At 38.1% G+C, this 16,013-nt stretch overlaps 1 protein-coding gene across 1 annotated transcript in view; it reads left to right on the top strand.

Moving 5' to 3' along the window:
- adck1 (aarF domain containing kinase 1) overlaps positions 1 to 16,013 on the top strand; it is a 75,987-nt gene that overhangs the window by 33,311 nt on the left and 26,663 nt on the right. Inside the window, exons 4-6 of the mRNA XM_035167616.2 lie at positions 664 to 867; positions 12,674 to 12,832; positions 13,712 to 13,870. Coding sequence (XP_035023507.1) covers positions 664 to 867; positions 12,674 to 12,832; positions 13,712 to 13,870 — 522 coding nt within the window. The remainder of the gene's footprint in view (positions 1 to 663; positions 868 to 12,673; positions 12,833 to 13,711; positions 13,871 to 16,013) is intronic.

Raw genomic sequence — 16,013 nt, 5'->3', positions numbered from 1 at the left:
CGTGACACGCACAGCCAGGACATCAGGATTAAAGTGACCGGAACGATGCAGGTTCATCATCCAACATCATCGACCAATAACTTAAGTGATCGTCAGTTTTTGTGAAGCGCAAAAGCACTCACACACACTCCTGCAGACAGGAGAGAAGTTCTTCTCTGCTCACTCAGGCAGTGTAGACACTCTTATCTGTTAATATGGGTGACGAAATGATGTATTTTTCGGAGAAGTTCAATAAATACATGATGTTTCCAAAGTCAATGAGTAAACGTGTTAAATAATCATGATTACAATATTGACCAAACAAATCGTGATTATGATAATCGAGTAGCCCAAATGTGACAAATAATCTGTGGTTTGTAACTGAGTAAATTAGCTCATTTATGGTGGATGAGTGTGTGTTTTAGGTTCGGCACATAAAACTATTTGCTTCATGTTCATGTATGATGTTGTCTTTTTCGAATAAGGGAAACAATTGTTTTCATATAAGCCAAACTACTGTGCACATGATATCTCATGTCAGAATGCCATGAACATTGTTTTGTGCACTCATTCTTCCAAGGAAACAATACCTTTTGATTTCAGTGACCCTCAAGCCTTTCCTAACCATCCCTGTGCCATTTTATAAACGGTGTGTTGGTTTTTTCTCTGTTCCATCGCCTGCAGGTTCACCGGCGGTCAGCAGAGCGTCTCCTAGATTTGTGCTGTGCCAATCGTGGCACTTTCATCAAGGTAGGCCAGCACCTTGGTGCTCTGGACTACCTGCTGCCTGAGGAGTACACATCCACACTGAAGGTGCTTCACAGTCGAGCTCCTCAGAGCAGCATGGAGCAGATCCAGCAGGTCATCAGAGAAGACCTCGGTAAGGAGGTAAGTGTCAGTAGACTGGACCTGGATTCTGTTATTATAGGGCACAGACCAAATCCAACATAGTTTTTTCTTTATTAATTAAACTGATGATCTATCTAAATTAGGGCTGCACCTATTGACTATTTTCTTATCGCTTAATCAAACGATAATTTTTTTGATTAATCGATTCTTCTAACGATCATCTTTTCGATTAATCTAACAATTATTTTTTTGATATATCTCACGATTATTTTTTATTACTCAATTAATATAATAATGAACTTATCAAAACTAAAATTAAATGTAAAAAAACGTACATCTTCTCTTAAATTCAAAAAAATCGGACAGAAAAAAGTTTGCACTACAAGGCATTATTCCACAACAAAAAATAGCCCAGTCTTAACTGCTAATCTGCCTTTTACGGTCCCATACAAAATCTCTCCAAAATAAAATTTGTGCAAGAGCTTGTTCCAATCAAGTAAAAGGAATATATCAATCTACAGTATGCTGTCTAACAACAAAATAAATGAAAACCAAAGTAAACCAATTCAAGCAACTTCATATCAATATTAAAACACTGTGTAAATTCAAGTTTAGCAGTCTATCAAAAAATGAATCTTGAAGTAGCCTACTAGTTGTATCATTGTCTGTATGAAGTCAAAAACTGACAAACTAACAAATAAAATAAAGTAAGTATAATTCAATAGTATTTCAACATTTTTATAAATAATTTTCACACTGAACTGTACTCTAATAATATAATAAACGTTCTTTTCTCGTTTCAACTAAAATAAGGTTTGCATTTAAAAACAAAATAAAGAGCTTTTGAAAAGGCATCTTAAAATAAAGTGCTTAATTTTAGAAAAAAATATAAAAGGATGTAGTTTGAGTTTCCCCCTTTCTTCTTTTTTGTTAATATATAACTACATTTCACATATAAACAATCTCAACAAACATAAACAACTAAACAGCTTTAACACCTTTTCTCTTTGTTCCTTGTTCAGTGAGAAAAGTAAACTCTACCGTGTGCTGTCAGGATTTACTACCGTTAAGACGGAATAAGTTGGTTAAAATAAGACTACCGTGCGAGAAAAAGTGTGCAGGTTAAACGCTCCGTCACAATCTAATAACAGCGTCTGTGTCCATACAGAGCGTCTTCTGGATCCGGTCCCGACCGCGGTCCGACTATTGCTGACCTATGCTAGATTTCACTTCAGGTTGCTCTTCTGGTTGAATTAACTCTTTGACTCTGCGCAACCACCTACCATACGATGCGTCGACACGCGTTCTGCGAGTCGACGTATTTACGTAATCGATGATGTTGATGACGTAGATTACGTGAACGCGTTGCCCCAGCCCTAATCTTAATGCTTTCTCCTGCTGGGGATGAACATTATGCAAGTTTTATGTATTGACACACATTCAACAACTGTTAGCCCTGTCAGGGTAACAGTGCCACGGAAAACTGGAGAAAAGAATGAACGTCCCACATGTGTGTGCCCAGCCCTGTCACTTTTTGATATTTCTACTGGTATCAGAAGGTCCCATCTCATAATGAGTTGGTGGTGGAATCAGGGCAGATTGGGAAAATGTATCGCTAAAGAAGAGAAAACCATTTATTTATTAGTCTTCTCATTCAATGAAAAGTAGATGTTCCAACTGGGTCTGTCCAGATCTGAGCACTAAGCTTCTAATTGCAAGGTGTGTAGATGTGTAGATGTAAAGTGTACTTTACATCTTTAAGTGCTCACATTTGTTCAGAACCAAATTTGAATTTTGACTGACTGCTGCATTGTGTCTGCAGAAAAGGTCTGGATCTTTGGTTAATTTATCCAGTATTTTGGGAAAAAAACCTCCACAGCTGTTTGTGTTAAGCCATTATTATGGATTTATTTAACCTGTTGTGTATAAGTAAGTTAATGTCCAAGCACTCATGGATTATTGATGTATAGGTAGGACAAAACATATTCTTTCTCTTTTATATTTATGTGAATCACGTATCTTTGTATTTCTTGAGGTTACAGTTTAATTTTACTGCCTGACTAATGCTGTAAGGGTAGGAACTGCAAGAAGCAGAAAAAATGACTTATTAAGCAGAAGTGGATATGTCAGACGCTCTGTCCTCATTTCATTTCATAACCAAAAGCCATACTCCTGATGTAGCTGTTAATGCTGCTGTTAGCACAGAGTGCGGAGTCTACTCTCAAACTAGTTGTTATGACAGCCTTTTAGAGGCTGCCGGTTGGAAGGCAATTGTTCTGTTATTCTCAGATAAAGTACATTAGTCTTCTCCCTCTGCCGCACACTCCCATAGTGTTGTGTGTGTCTGTTTGTGCTTGTCAAAGAAGTGCCTTTCGTATTCTCAGTTGAGTACATTACATCAGCAATTCAACAAACGGTGAACATGTTGCTGCACATGCCACAGACCCAGTCTGGGTAGATTTCATAAATGTTTAAATTAGACAAAATGACCCTTTTACGTGTGTATTGATCTTGGTGTGTTGTGTTTTTTTTTTATGACGGCAAGTATGTCTGTCTGTGTATATGAGTATAACAGAAGAGGAATGATCACAAGATAAAGTCAAAGCAGAAAAAAGCCCTAAATGATTACACCAGTCCAAAAAGCGAAATATATGTGTTTAAACTTCAGACACTAGATACGTTTTCCTGTACATCTTTTCTCGCTGCTGTACCTTGTTGCTCTAAACAGACACACACACAAGACGTTTGAATGATTCTCAGGAGGTCAGAGGCTCAATACTGTGTATCATAGACTGGTCAATATGCTTTCACACTAAAATGCTTTAAAGGTCTTCATTAATTAAATATCTGTGTCAATACATCAACTTTCACACAAACCTCAAGGTTCAAATCTAAAGTTTGAATTTAAAATTCAAATTTTCAGTTAAAATTTTAATTCAACTCGTTCAAACAACCTTTCATCAAAATTACTGGTGTTTTTCCAAAATGAGTCACTTTAATTATAACAGCTATTATAATTATTATAATGTAATGATAAATCATGTTTACTTATTTATATGACTCTATTCTGTTTATCTGACAATTCATCACATCAACTAAATAGTAAAGTATCTGTTCAGGTAAAATTGATGTGTAGCATTGACTGTCCCTTTATAGTGTGGAATAGCCTGTAGAAAATATAGATACTGATTAATGTTCACACAAGAGACGACCTCAGACACATAGGTCCATATCAGTGTAGAAATAAAATAGCAAAAACAGAAGAAACGCATTCAGACTTTTGTTTGAGTTCCAAATACAAGAGAGGTGTAGACTCAGTTAAAGCCCTTACGGTACATTTTTGAGTCACTTAATGGATATGAACATAAATTTACTCATAAAATGACTGAACACAAAGAGAAAGGTGAGAATGTTACCACTCACAAACACATGGCTTGCACTTGTCCATCCCAGCAACCAGAGCCTCATCATTATTTGCCACCTGAAGCTTTTTAATTTTTGCTTTTACAAAAACTGTAGTATGCGTCATATCAGTGTCACTATATTCTCTGATATCATTCAGCTCAGTGTACAACATGAATGTGTAATCAGAGCCTTTGAGGTCTCTGATTGTTGGTTACTCAGCTGTTCTGTCTGCCGACAGCCTCCGAGTCTCAATATCTGATACTTCAGGATTTCAATATTTAAAGAGAAAAACATCCTGTCTCCAGATTTACTTGCACTGATTACTAATAATAGCTAATGTGGATTTACCGCAATGTTTAATGTTACTATATCTTTTCATCATGGAATTTGCTGACATAGAATATTAACTTGAAAGAAAGAACAACACCTCAACCATGACAGGACACTATTCGAAAGAGATTCCTATAGCAAAAGGGCACATTGACCTAAGCAACATTCATTATTATCCAGACTTTTACATCCAGGAAAACATTTAGAAACCAGTGTTACGTGCTTATAGGATGAATATGAGCTCAAATCACAGTGAACCGATATTGCTACTCTGTAATTAATACAGATGTATTTTCTTCTTCTCTTTCATGGTTTTTTAATTAGATGTGTTTTCAGTTTTAAGTTCTTCCTGTATCTGTATGAGACGTCATGATCCCTGAAAAAAACTGTGGTATAGCTTCTCTGTGAACAAAGAGGGATGCAGAATGAATGAGCCCTCCTCCCTTTTTGGAGTGAGGAGAAGAAGTGACACTGATGAGCGGTGCCAGGCAGCTCTGGAGATGGGAAAACAGCCTCAGCGTCATTTCCGTTTGACTTCACATGCATCTTTCTGAACACATGTATGCATTTTCTCGAGTAGAGAGTAGCATTTGGTGCCGTGCTGTTTTCGGCACCATTTGTGGTGACATATGCATTCCTGCTGTGTATGATTTGGATGGCCTCCCCTTTGCTCTGGCTATCATATCCCCTCTGTAGTAAAAATGCCGAAAGGCCAGCATGTGCAATATGTCGTTTTTACCAAACAGAATCTGTATCCAGGTTGAATATCACACTTCGCTGGGGATGAGCCACAACAGAAGAGGAGCATCATGGGTAGTTGGCGTCTTGACAAGGCAGTGTGGTACGAGTGTCTGTGGATGCTGAGCTTTAGGAAGTGGCAGTGACTGCATGGCAAACAACCTCAAGAGGTGCTTCCCTGCCAAGCAGTTTTCATCCCAATGTCTGAAAACTACTTGGCAAGGTGACGCACAAATATGGGATTCACTAATATGTTCTTACCTAAACAAAATGTACAATGCCTCAGTTATTGCAGCCCAGGCTTCATTTTTTTTTTTTTAACATAGTCAGTCCAGAGGACACGCTACCCAACAGTGTGTTTTGACGTCCACCTCCGACACAATTGTTTCAATTTCTGCTGTTGTGAACTTTTTCAGTTTTTTACCTTTTGGTTTAAACATTTCTGTGCATGTTAGTGAATGAGGCCCATTAACTCCAGAGAATATCCATACAGTTGGGGTCTGGACTTAATCCAGAGTTTGCCTTTCACAAGTGAAGAATGCAGCACACGATTCTCCTCTCAGCAACAACAACATAGGAATTTATATAGCAATCAGATGAGGGGGTGGCACAGCATGCAAGGGCAGGACATCTTTGACAGTGTCGTCATGTGTTTTACCACTTTTTGATCCTGAGATATTCAAATTCTTCCCTTTTTTTTCTTCTTTTTAGTATTATGTTTGTCGCAAGTTAGAAACCTCATCAGCACGCACACTTGCTCGTGGTGAACCATCCTGAGGATCTCCTGCTAGTTTCTCACATGGGCTCGGTTTTGACTAGGAGGCTGGCAGGAGAAACTCCATAGAAAGTCCAGAGCCTTTCACTGGGACATTAACGTTCTCATAGGGCTGTATGAAAATGCAAATGTCAGTGTCCAGAGCTCACTGCATGTCTGAAAGCAGCTTTAATGCCATCAAACCATTCTATACCAACGACACAGCACTACAGGCGTCGCAATACTTAGATTATGACAATAATCATGTTATTAAAAACTACATATGTATATATTAATAATACACATATGATGATATATTAGAAGTAATTGAACAATGTTAAATAAAGACAAAACACAATAAACAGTCAAAAGTTAATTTCACTAATAGCATTGCTGTTTTTCACATTTTCTATGTATATTGTGATAACATTGTTATCATGAATTATTTTGGCCACAATAATTGTGGATTGAAAATCGTAAATTATGACAGCCCTATATAGCATTAAATAAATCTGAACTTCAGTGCAAGATATTAAGAAAATAACACTACCCATAACAAAGTTCAGTACAATATAGAAATTATTTGGCAGTTTGGTATAATTTGGAGTTCATATGTTAACCCACAATTTTGCTTTGTATAAAGGAACATTTTGAGTAAAATGTATGCAGTCCTGATTTCCTTTCCATAGTTATCACTATTCACCAGTTAGTATAAATTGCAGCATACTATACAAAGAAAAAAATATTAATCATTAATTGTACTATTTTTCAATAAAAATGTGTATTTAACTAACAGTATTATGATGATAATACATTTTACTTTTAGGAAACCTTTCAAGATACAAAAGAATGCTTAATTCAACTACACTGCAGGCACAAGCAAAGAGTACATTAAATCAAACATTTAAATTAAATAATAGGTGTTTAGCTAGTAAACTCAACTGCAGGCCTAGTTGAAGTAAATGGACCCATGTGACAGTTTGCAGTATGTATTTCTACAGATTCCTTCTTTCAGACCCTGAGTCTCACAGTGGAACACTTGGATAGGGACAATAGGGATTTTGGAGTTGAGACTTTGATTTCCTCTCATCAGTAAAGTAATCTCTCTCATTGCTTGTTGTCTGTGTTGTACTGATTTATGTTTTTTCAGCTGGGGCTGCTGTCGGCCGCCCGCATCCAAAGTGGCCACCTTGCCACAGACACCGATGTGTTGCCATCCAACTGTGATGCCTCAGGGGCCACTTTATTTGTGCCATAACTCATTTCAGGGAACGTATGTCACTGTGGGTCTCCCCTCTGGGACTGGGGCCCACACGCATACATTACCATGTTTATTAACTCACACAGCTGAGATTAACATAAGCAGTGACTGGGTGGTAGCTTTGAACCAGAGGCTACAGGCCAGGCACTGTTTACACAACTACAATCACAAACGCTGCATGACAAGAAGTTGGGCTGTTAGTGCCAACATTTAAAGAAAATATTATGCAAAAATTATCCAAACATTTCAGTGTGATTTCTCAGATTCTCAATGTTGCTTAAAGTGACAGGTCCATCTGAGAAATAACACCTTTCCTTAACCCATGAAAGTACACCCTGCATGTCAGGTCCCATTGGGTGCTCATCGTCATAGAGGGAGGACACTGGTGGGTGTCGACCATTTCATTCCATTTAGCATATTTGCTAAATGAATAACTCAGCTGTTCCCACACAGGATCCTGTGCCACTTGCATAATTTATGATCTGATGGCATCTTCAAGAGGGCTCATGTTCAGCCTTTACCTGATGGGCCAACATCATGTTCAAATTAGCCTCTTTTTCATGATTCACCAGGTACTAACAACAGGGGAATTCCCCCCACTGGTACAGTTTGAAGTATGAATATGAATTAAGATATACAGTCTTTCAACAAGACAAAGCCAGCACAAGCTGAAAATGTTAAATATTTGACTGTTGTAGATGAAGAAGAGTGATGCCATTGAGGCCATAATCTTATGGTATATGTTACGTTTTAGATTTGACTGTCTAAAGACAACCAGACCTTACAGATTGTTATACATTTTGTTTAATATGTAAATAATTCTGAATGTTTACAGTAAATTTTAAACCGGCAGAGTTTTTATTGAAGGTAACGGTCCACTACATTCGGTTACCTCTCAATGACGTTAAATCCCTTTAACTCACACATCAGCTTTGTGGTTTTCTACTAGAAGAGTCAAAGTGGAGTTTTAAGTCATTTTTTAACAATGCACCTATTAGATCTTGGATGTTCTTAAAGGTTCATTGTTCAATTTAGTGACACCTAGTGGTGAAGTTGCATATTGCAGGTCAATACCCCTCACCTCAACCTCCCCTTCCAAACATGGAAGAGAACCTGTGGTAGCCTTCAGTTGTCATAAAAACTCAAAAGAAGTTTAGTTTGTCCAGTTTTGGCTACTCCAAGAAACATGGTGGCCTCCGAAGAGAGGACCCACTCCTGATGTAAATATAAAGTATTTAAATATAAAGGGCCCATTCTAGGGTAAAGAAAACAACAATTTGTACAATTTAGATGAAACACACTGGTGAAAACATCACTGGATCTTAATTGTCTTCGAATCTTCCAATACTGTCAAAGAAACATGGATTTTTTATGTAGAATTGCTTTTTAAATGTGCTCACGTGTCTGTTTGTTTTGGAGTCTTCTGAGGATAATTCAGCTCCTTATACAAACCTTCAGAACCATAAACACTAAAGGAATCCTAACCGGGGGAGCAGACTGCAATGATGGCAATAGTGACGAGGAGAACTCCCATGATCTCAGGCTACTTCACAAAATCACATAATTTATTATCATTTTGATTGAGAGACTGCTTGTGGTAGAACCTGCATTTATATATCATGATATGACTGGCATATCTTTGATGATCAACATTTCAATCATGTGTTAGAGAGGTTCTAACAATTTCAGCTTGAACAGATGCTGAAAGGCCACTGATAAGTAAATGTTCTTTGTTTAGCCTTTGTAGAAAATATTGAACATCAATAACAAGCCTTCAAATATCATAGGAATCTGTTTAATTTGTGTTTGCTTGTAGACAATTCCCAGAGGGCCTGAATTCTATAGATACCAGTCAATATGAACTGGTGTCTTTTATGAGAGCAAACTTTTTTATTCAATACAATACAAATTTAATTAATGACATTTACCAGTTTTAAATACTTTGGCTTTTAACAAACTATTCAAGACAGGCCGATTCTGTATTGTTGGCTGAAAGCAAAAGGTTTGTGAAAGCATCCAAAACTGACCAATTGACCCTTGTATGAGTAAAGTCACTTTGTGGTGAGGACAGCTTCCTAGAACTTTCACCTGGACCTGAATATTCCAGTTGGTTACATAAAAACTCAAAAACGTCACCCTTGCCGGACTGCTAAATGTGTAGCATAGTTCAGCGTCCTCACTGACGTTTTCCTGGCGTTGCTCCTGGGATTGAAACATTAGTGGGTAATAATGAGTCAGATGTGTCTGTGCAGGTTTGTCTGGTTAAAGCATCGTTGGGTCTGAGAATAACAATAAATACTTAAAGTGCATAAAGATATGTGGTTCTAAGTAGAAGCGGTGCTCTTTAAGCTGCACACCACCTTTTTTTCAGTTAACAGGTTTATATCCATGAGGCAGGGCCGCCTCAGGCTGCTGTGGAGGTTCCAGAGCATACAATAAGTCTCTTGTAATGACTCCAGGTCCCTTGGGAAGCCTCTTTAACCTTCAAACCCACACACTAATTAATGTGTGTGCGTGTTCTGTGTCCACAGGGCTAAGTGGAAGCTAATGAGGGACTACCTCTGCTCAAGGGGCACACTACGAGATGCTAAATGTTAAGCAGTGTTTTAGAGATTTGTAAAAAGGGCGTGGGGGAGATTATATCAAGAAGCAAAACAGAAACGGCATCTGCGCCCATCTCTGTACAACAACAGTCACTATCACAACTGATCGTATTAAAGAAGTGACTTTAGTGGTCCTTGTTATTTGTTATTCGTTTCCCACTGTTCCCAAGTATACTGTTGTTGTAACTCTCACTGTATATACAATGTCATGGGTTTGTTTTGGCTGGCCCCAAAGTCAATTACCATTTCATTAATTTGCTAATATTGTGTTCAAGGAAATTACTCTTAATCCACAGAAATAACTCATTGGTCTGCCCTCTGTTATTACTTCCTCCTGAATTAAGGAGGAGCCTGCAAGCCTCCTGCAAGCCTCCTGTTCAGTTTAAGAAATGAGAGACTTTTTAAAGAATAAATCAAGCAACCTTAAAGAGATAGTTCACCGAAAAAATGAAAATTCACTCATTATCTACTCACCACTATGCCGATGGAGGGTGGGTGAAGTGTTTGAGTCCACAAAACACTGCTGGAGTTTCAGGGGTAAACTGAAGATATTGGGGACTTTTCTTCAGACGTTACAAAACAGCAGAAAAAAAAGAACATGCCTCCTTACTGCTCCTGTGGTGTCATCCGAATGTCCACAAGCCCCGACATTCATATTCGACTCGAAACAAGGTCATTTACAACATGTTTTAAAGCATTAATGTCCGCTGATATCTTCCGACGAGGTGCATTCAAGGGCCATCAGAAATGCTAACGTCTGCTAGCTTAGCCACTTCTGGTGGACTTTTAGGCGAAAACACGGTGGAAATGACCTCGTTTCGAGTCGAATATGAATGTCGGGGCTTGCAGATACTTGGATGAAACCACACAAGCCTAAAAGTCCACCAGAGGTGGCTATAAAAGTCATAAATAAAATGTTATTTAAAATCCTAAAGCAACTGTCTGCTGTATTTTATTAATGAGTATTTGTTGGGAACTATTTTCATCAATCCACATTTGGTGCTCTATAGTGAGTATTTCTGGCAGTTTGTGAGCATACATGGGACTTGTTCAAAATCAGCTACTGTGCATGTGTAATGGTCCTAAAGGAACATGTAACCCAGTGCAACAGTGTGGTTTAATTATGTGTTCCATGGCACAGATGAACACCATGCTTTTTACACAAACCAAACTTGATAGTAGTATAAGAAAATAAAAAAGTATTGCTCGATTTACCATTTAATTGGTGTTCAGATGCTGTAAGAGATGTTCTTCGTGGTGTTGAGCTTGTATGTAATGACACATCAACACAGGACTCCATTGATCCTGACACTTAAAATTACTCCTTTGATCCCATCGGGAGCCTCAGCCTCTCTCAGCTTAATGATCTTTGAAACCGCCTTAACCTCCTCCTCTGTCACCAAAATTGCTTTACTGCTATCTGACTGCTGCCTAACCAGATTGCATTCAACGGAGAGGTCACACTGGAAAAAAAAGTCTCCTTCCACTAAGGAAGACATTTGAGTTTTTCACTCCTCAAATCTTACCGATTTGCAACAGATAAAACTAGAATGGCACTCAGTAGAGAGCATACCTCTAACAAGGCAAAACAGATAAATTAAATAAAATTGCTCTTTGACCTCTCTAGTTTGTTTTAAAGCATATTGTCATTGATTTTTCACTTCACACTATGTATTGACAATGCCCCAGAAAATTATAAAAATATATAAAAAGGGGAAAATAATCTTACTGCACCAATTCTGTTAAATTACAAAAGTGGCTCTATTTTGATGTGTAAAAAGAGACGCCACATTTACAATATCCTTTGCTGTCAGTAATAAAATGGCTGTTAACTAGGGAGATTAATACAGTACACCATCTTTCACCATGGAGGAGAAACCTCCCAATTGGTCCCCAAATTATGTTTAATCACTATTGAAAATGACGGACAGACAGAACATGACCCGAGTCGAAGAGGAAACCAACCAAGCCAAGCCTGAACCCAACAGGCATTCTGGTTTTTTTGTACCAGAGCCTGATGCAGTTAACCCTGTCCTTGACACATGTGGATTTCCCCGATTACAGACATGTACAGAGTAAAAAATATCAGGGGTCACCTTACCACTACATATACTTTCACCACCTACACCCCATCCCGCCCTCTGATTGGCTGGAGCTGACTAGAGGTGTCAGCGACAACTCTAACCAGATTATAGATTATATGATTCAGACAAACGCCTTGTTTTCTGTTTCTCTCTGAAGTTGAGGTAAATAAAGTCAGTATTTGAGAATTCACTTGTCAGTTAACATTCATCTCTCCATCCATCATTGTTGTGACTCTATTTCAGTCCTCTACCTCACATTATCTGCCTCCTCTTGGTCTCAGTCTTAGTTTGGTTTCAGTTCAATAGTGTCAAACACAAGCATAATACCAACCATCAGGATAACGTCATTGCACATTGCATTTACTTCCTCCTGGGTTTGTTGTGTTGTCACCATGACATAAAAAATCTATACTTTGTCAACGCAAAAAAGAGAATTAATCTAATTTACTGTATATCTACATATACACATCTCTTCTTTAAATGTGTTCTGCCTCCTTCAGTTGTAATTTATACAGTAGCTTGTAAATGGAGATGATCAGATTGATGATCACATTCTTCTCCCACTCCCAAGCCTCCCTTTTTCTCCTGTCTTCTTTATCATTATCTGTACCTCATTTATCCTCTGCTCTCTCCCACTCCTTTCTTCCCCATCCCTATCTCTGTCCTGCAGCTGTCCGAGTTATTTGTCTCCTTTGAGGAGAAGCCTCAGGGTGCAGCCTCCTTAGCTCAGGTCCACAAGGCAGTGCTTCATGATGGGAGGACAGTGGCTGTCAAGGTCCAACACCCCAAAGTCCAGAGACAAAGCTCCAAGGACATAGTGGTGATGGAGGTGAGGACGTTTCTGTTAAACCTCTTTGAAATAAGTGAAGAAGTGTTTCTGTGGCTCAGAGTTCTGAGCCACTCTGCTCAGAGTTCTGAGACACAGACTAGTGATATACTGACCTTAAACCGCTGATACGTGTTGCTCTACGCAAAAGCAAGAAAAAAATGAAATCATAAAAAAAGAAGTATAGACATCCTAATGGGTTGAGATGTTCAAAGTTAAAATTTTAAAGTAGTTGCACTTTAGCAAAGCAGCAGCAGCAGCAACTTCAGTCCTTTTTTGGTCTCTACGTGGGATGCAATTGAGTGTAGGTCACCCATGTTTGGCATTGCTCATAACCCAGTACAAAATTACATTAAGTGGGTAAAGAAAATTGAAAAACTAAAATGTAAAGACACCCTTTTGGTCTGTTTACAACTATCTAGTGTTGAGCTGTTTTTACAGCAGCTTCTGTATTCGAACTTGACTTAGCCAGTAATACTGTTATAAACTGGTAGCTGTTAGCAGGATAGCACTGTGAACTCACTGAGCCCTTTATTACGAATACCTGCACCAGCTTATTCATACAAAAAATAATGTATCAGTGAAATGCAGAAAATTCATAAAGACGAGTTCAGGGAAGTTTAGTGTCCTCCACAGTCAGCAGATATGAATCCGGTAGAACCTCTGGGATGTGGTAGAACAGGAGATTGGGAGCTTGAAGGTGCAACTGACTAATCTACAGAAATAATGTGATACAGTAATTTCAACATGGAGAAAATCATTAGAGCAAAGTTTCCAACATGTTGTGGAACCAATGCCAGTATTAGTGTGATGTTCCTAATAAAGTGCCTCTTCTATTTTTACTTGACAGCATGACTGCTTCTAATATTTTGTAATTTGAAGGTATTGTTGAGGGCAGTCCATAAGGTCTTCCCTGACTTTGCCTTCATGTGGTTGGTGGAAGAGGCCAAGAAGAACATGCCACTGGAGCTGGACTTCCTTAATGAGGGACACAATGCAGAGAGGGTGGCCAGAATGCTGGCCCACTACCCCTTCCTCAAGGTAAACACATACAATAACTTATCAGAATGTGTTTTTTTCCGCTAGGCTTCTTTTTCTATCGAAAAGCCTTTAGAGTTCATGACATTCTATTTTTGACCTGTTTGGCATTATCTCTGCAGACATGCTAGTAAACAGTGGGTAATAATCTGAGACAGTGTGTTTTAATTTAGGGCCTGACTATTCAGAATTGTACTCAGTGCAGTTACTCAGTGCAGTTAATAGAGGTCATACTTTTTGACTGTGTATGACAGGATCCTCTGTACCGCCTGTCGGCTCATCCTGAATTGTAATAGCAGGGTTAGCAGAACAACACAAATCATGCTTCCTTTACTAGGCAGAGTTGGACTTTATGTCCATTATCATTTAATTTCCTTGTGTGCTTTTTCTTAATACGTCTCTTTGAGAATTTTATTAGCTCTGCTGAATGTGACATAGATTTCTCTTTCCAGCTGCCTTTCTTTGTTCCACGTTCAAATCCAGACAGTTAAAACTTATTTAGTTTTTTTTTGTTGCTTTTTTTATTCAGCTCCATAAGTGGTATGTGAGAGAGACGTATTACTTGGCACAATGACAGACAAATTGTCCAAATGCCTTCTTGTACACCCAGTAAAACTCAATTTTTTTATAAAAAAATTAATTAAACTGTTGAATTTCCAAAGTTTTGACAGGCCTTAAGTCCGGCTTTCTATTTGAAGAAAACATAAATATTTCATTGTTATCATTATTAATGTTATATTTTTTAATAACATAGCTCAGGGAGACACCTTTATGCAGTACAGCAGGAAGTGAGCACAGTGCGGACAGCAAAAAAGAGCACCAAAGACAGGCTGAGGATAGGACATACCAGACTCAATAATACACTGCACTTAATAAACAGACATCCTACAGGTTTATGCAATTGTTGCCAAATAGAGGATGTTTCACTGACTCCTCTATTTAAACAGTATGTTAGAGAATGAGAAAACTCTGATTTACACTCCAATACAGTAGGTTGCCACCCGCCACTAGACCGAACGAAGAAGAAGGAGAAGCTATCAAATATCAAGGATAATAAGAGATACAGTCATCGAATGGTGAAAGAAAAGTAGGATATTGAAACACAGTGGATGGCAGTAAAGCACCTTGACGTTGGTTGCCACCCGCCAATAAACCAAAAGAAGCAGTATAGGGGCTTAACGTTGGTCTGAGTATCAAACCACACATTACACACAACTGTTTGCAGGATGCATAGCAATGAGACAATGTAACTTAATTCTCATTCTGATCTCATCCATCTTTTTTGTAAGAGACACAGAGTTTGCGAGGAACAGACTAAGGAGCGCTCGTCTGTATGGGTTAGCCTAGCACGTAGCCCAGCTTGCTAAACATAGGCTTTTCCAGCCTGACTGTCGAAAATCATTGCTCTGACCTCGCAGGTAATCCGACCCGGACCATAGACATTAAGAAATTTAATGTGAAAAGTTTATTGTAAAAGTCCATTTTCTCCCTGATTGTCTCATTTGCTGTTGTAGGTCATAAAGAGGCATCAATATTGAAATAATACCGTTTCATAACCAGTTAAAAGTTCCTTGTAGGGGCTTTAATATCACATGCTTCTGATATTAAGCTTTTTCAAAATATATTACATATATTTGCTATTTCATGAAATAGCCACCGGAAAGTTTGTGCATTAGCCTACTCTTTGCTATTGAACCTTTGATAGAGATTAGTGAGCTTGATCAACCCTGTAGTTTTACCATCATTGATGTGCATCAAAAATGAAACATATCTTAACCAATGTGTGTAATAAAAAAAGGAAATTTAATTATTGACTAGCAACTATTAATTATTATGATGTTTTTGATTATATCATATATTATTGTTATATGTTATATTATATTATACTCTATTAAAGCGTTTATACATTTTTTTGTTTACTTATTGTTTTGGTAAAATATATACAATAACGGTAATAGCGATAATGTTGTAATAGCACACACGGACACACACACACCCTATTTCATCTCTACTCCAGAAACCCCTATTTCATCATTACATTATCATACAGATCACTTTAAAGGGATATTTCAGCGAAAAATGAAATTCACACATTATCTACTCACCACTTTGCCGATGGAGGGGTGGGTAAAGTGTTTGAGTCCAC

Source organism: Hippoglossus stenolepis, chromosome 10 (genome assembly GCF_022539355.2).
Source record: "Hippoglossus stenolepis isolate QCI-W04-F060 chromosome 10, HSTE1.2, whole genome shotgun sequence".
NCBI classification, from domain to species: Eukaryota; Metazoa; Chordata; class Actinopteri; order Pleuronectiformes; family Pleuronectidae; genus Hippoglossus; species Hippoglossus stenolepis.
Note: the sequence above shows the minus strand (reverse complement) of the source record. Positions and strands in the feature narration are given on the sequence as shown.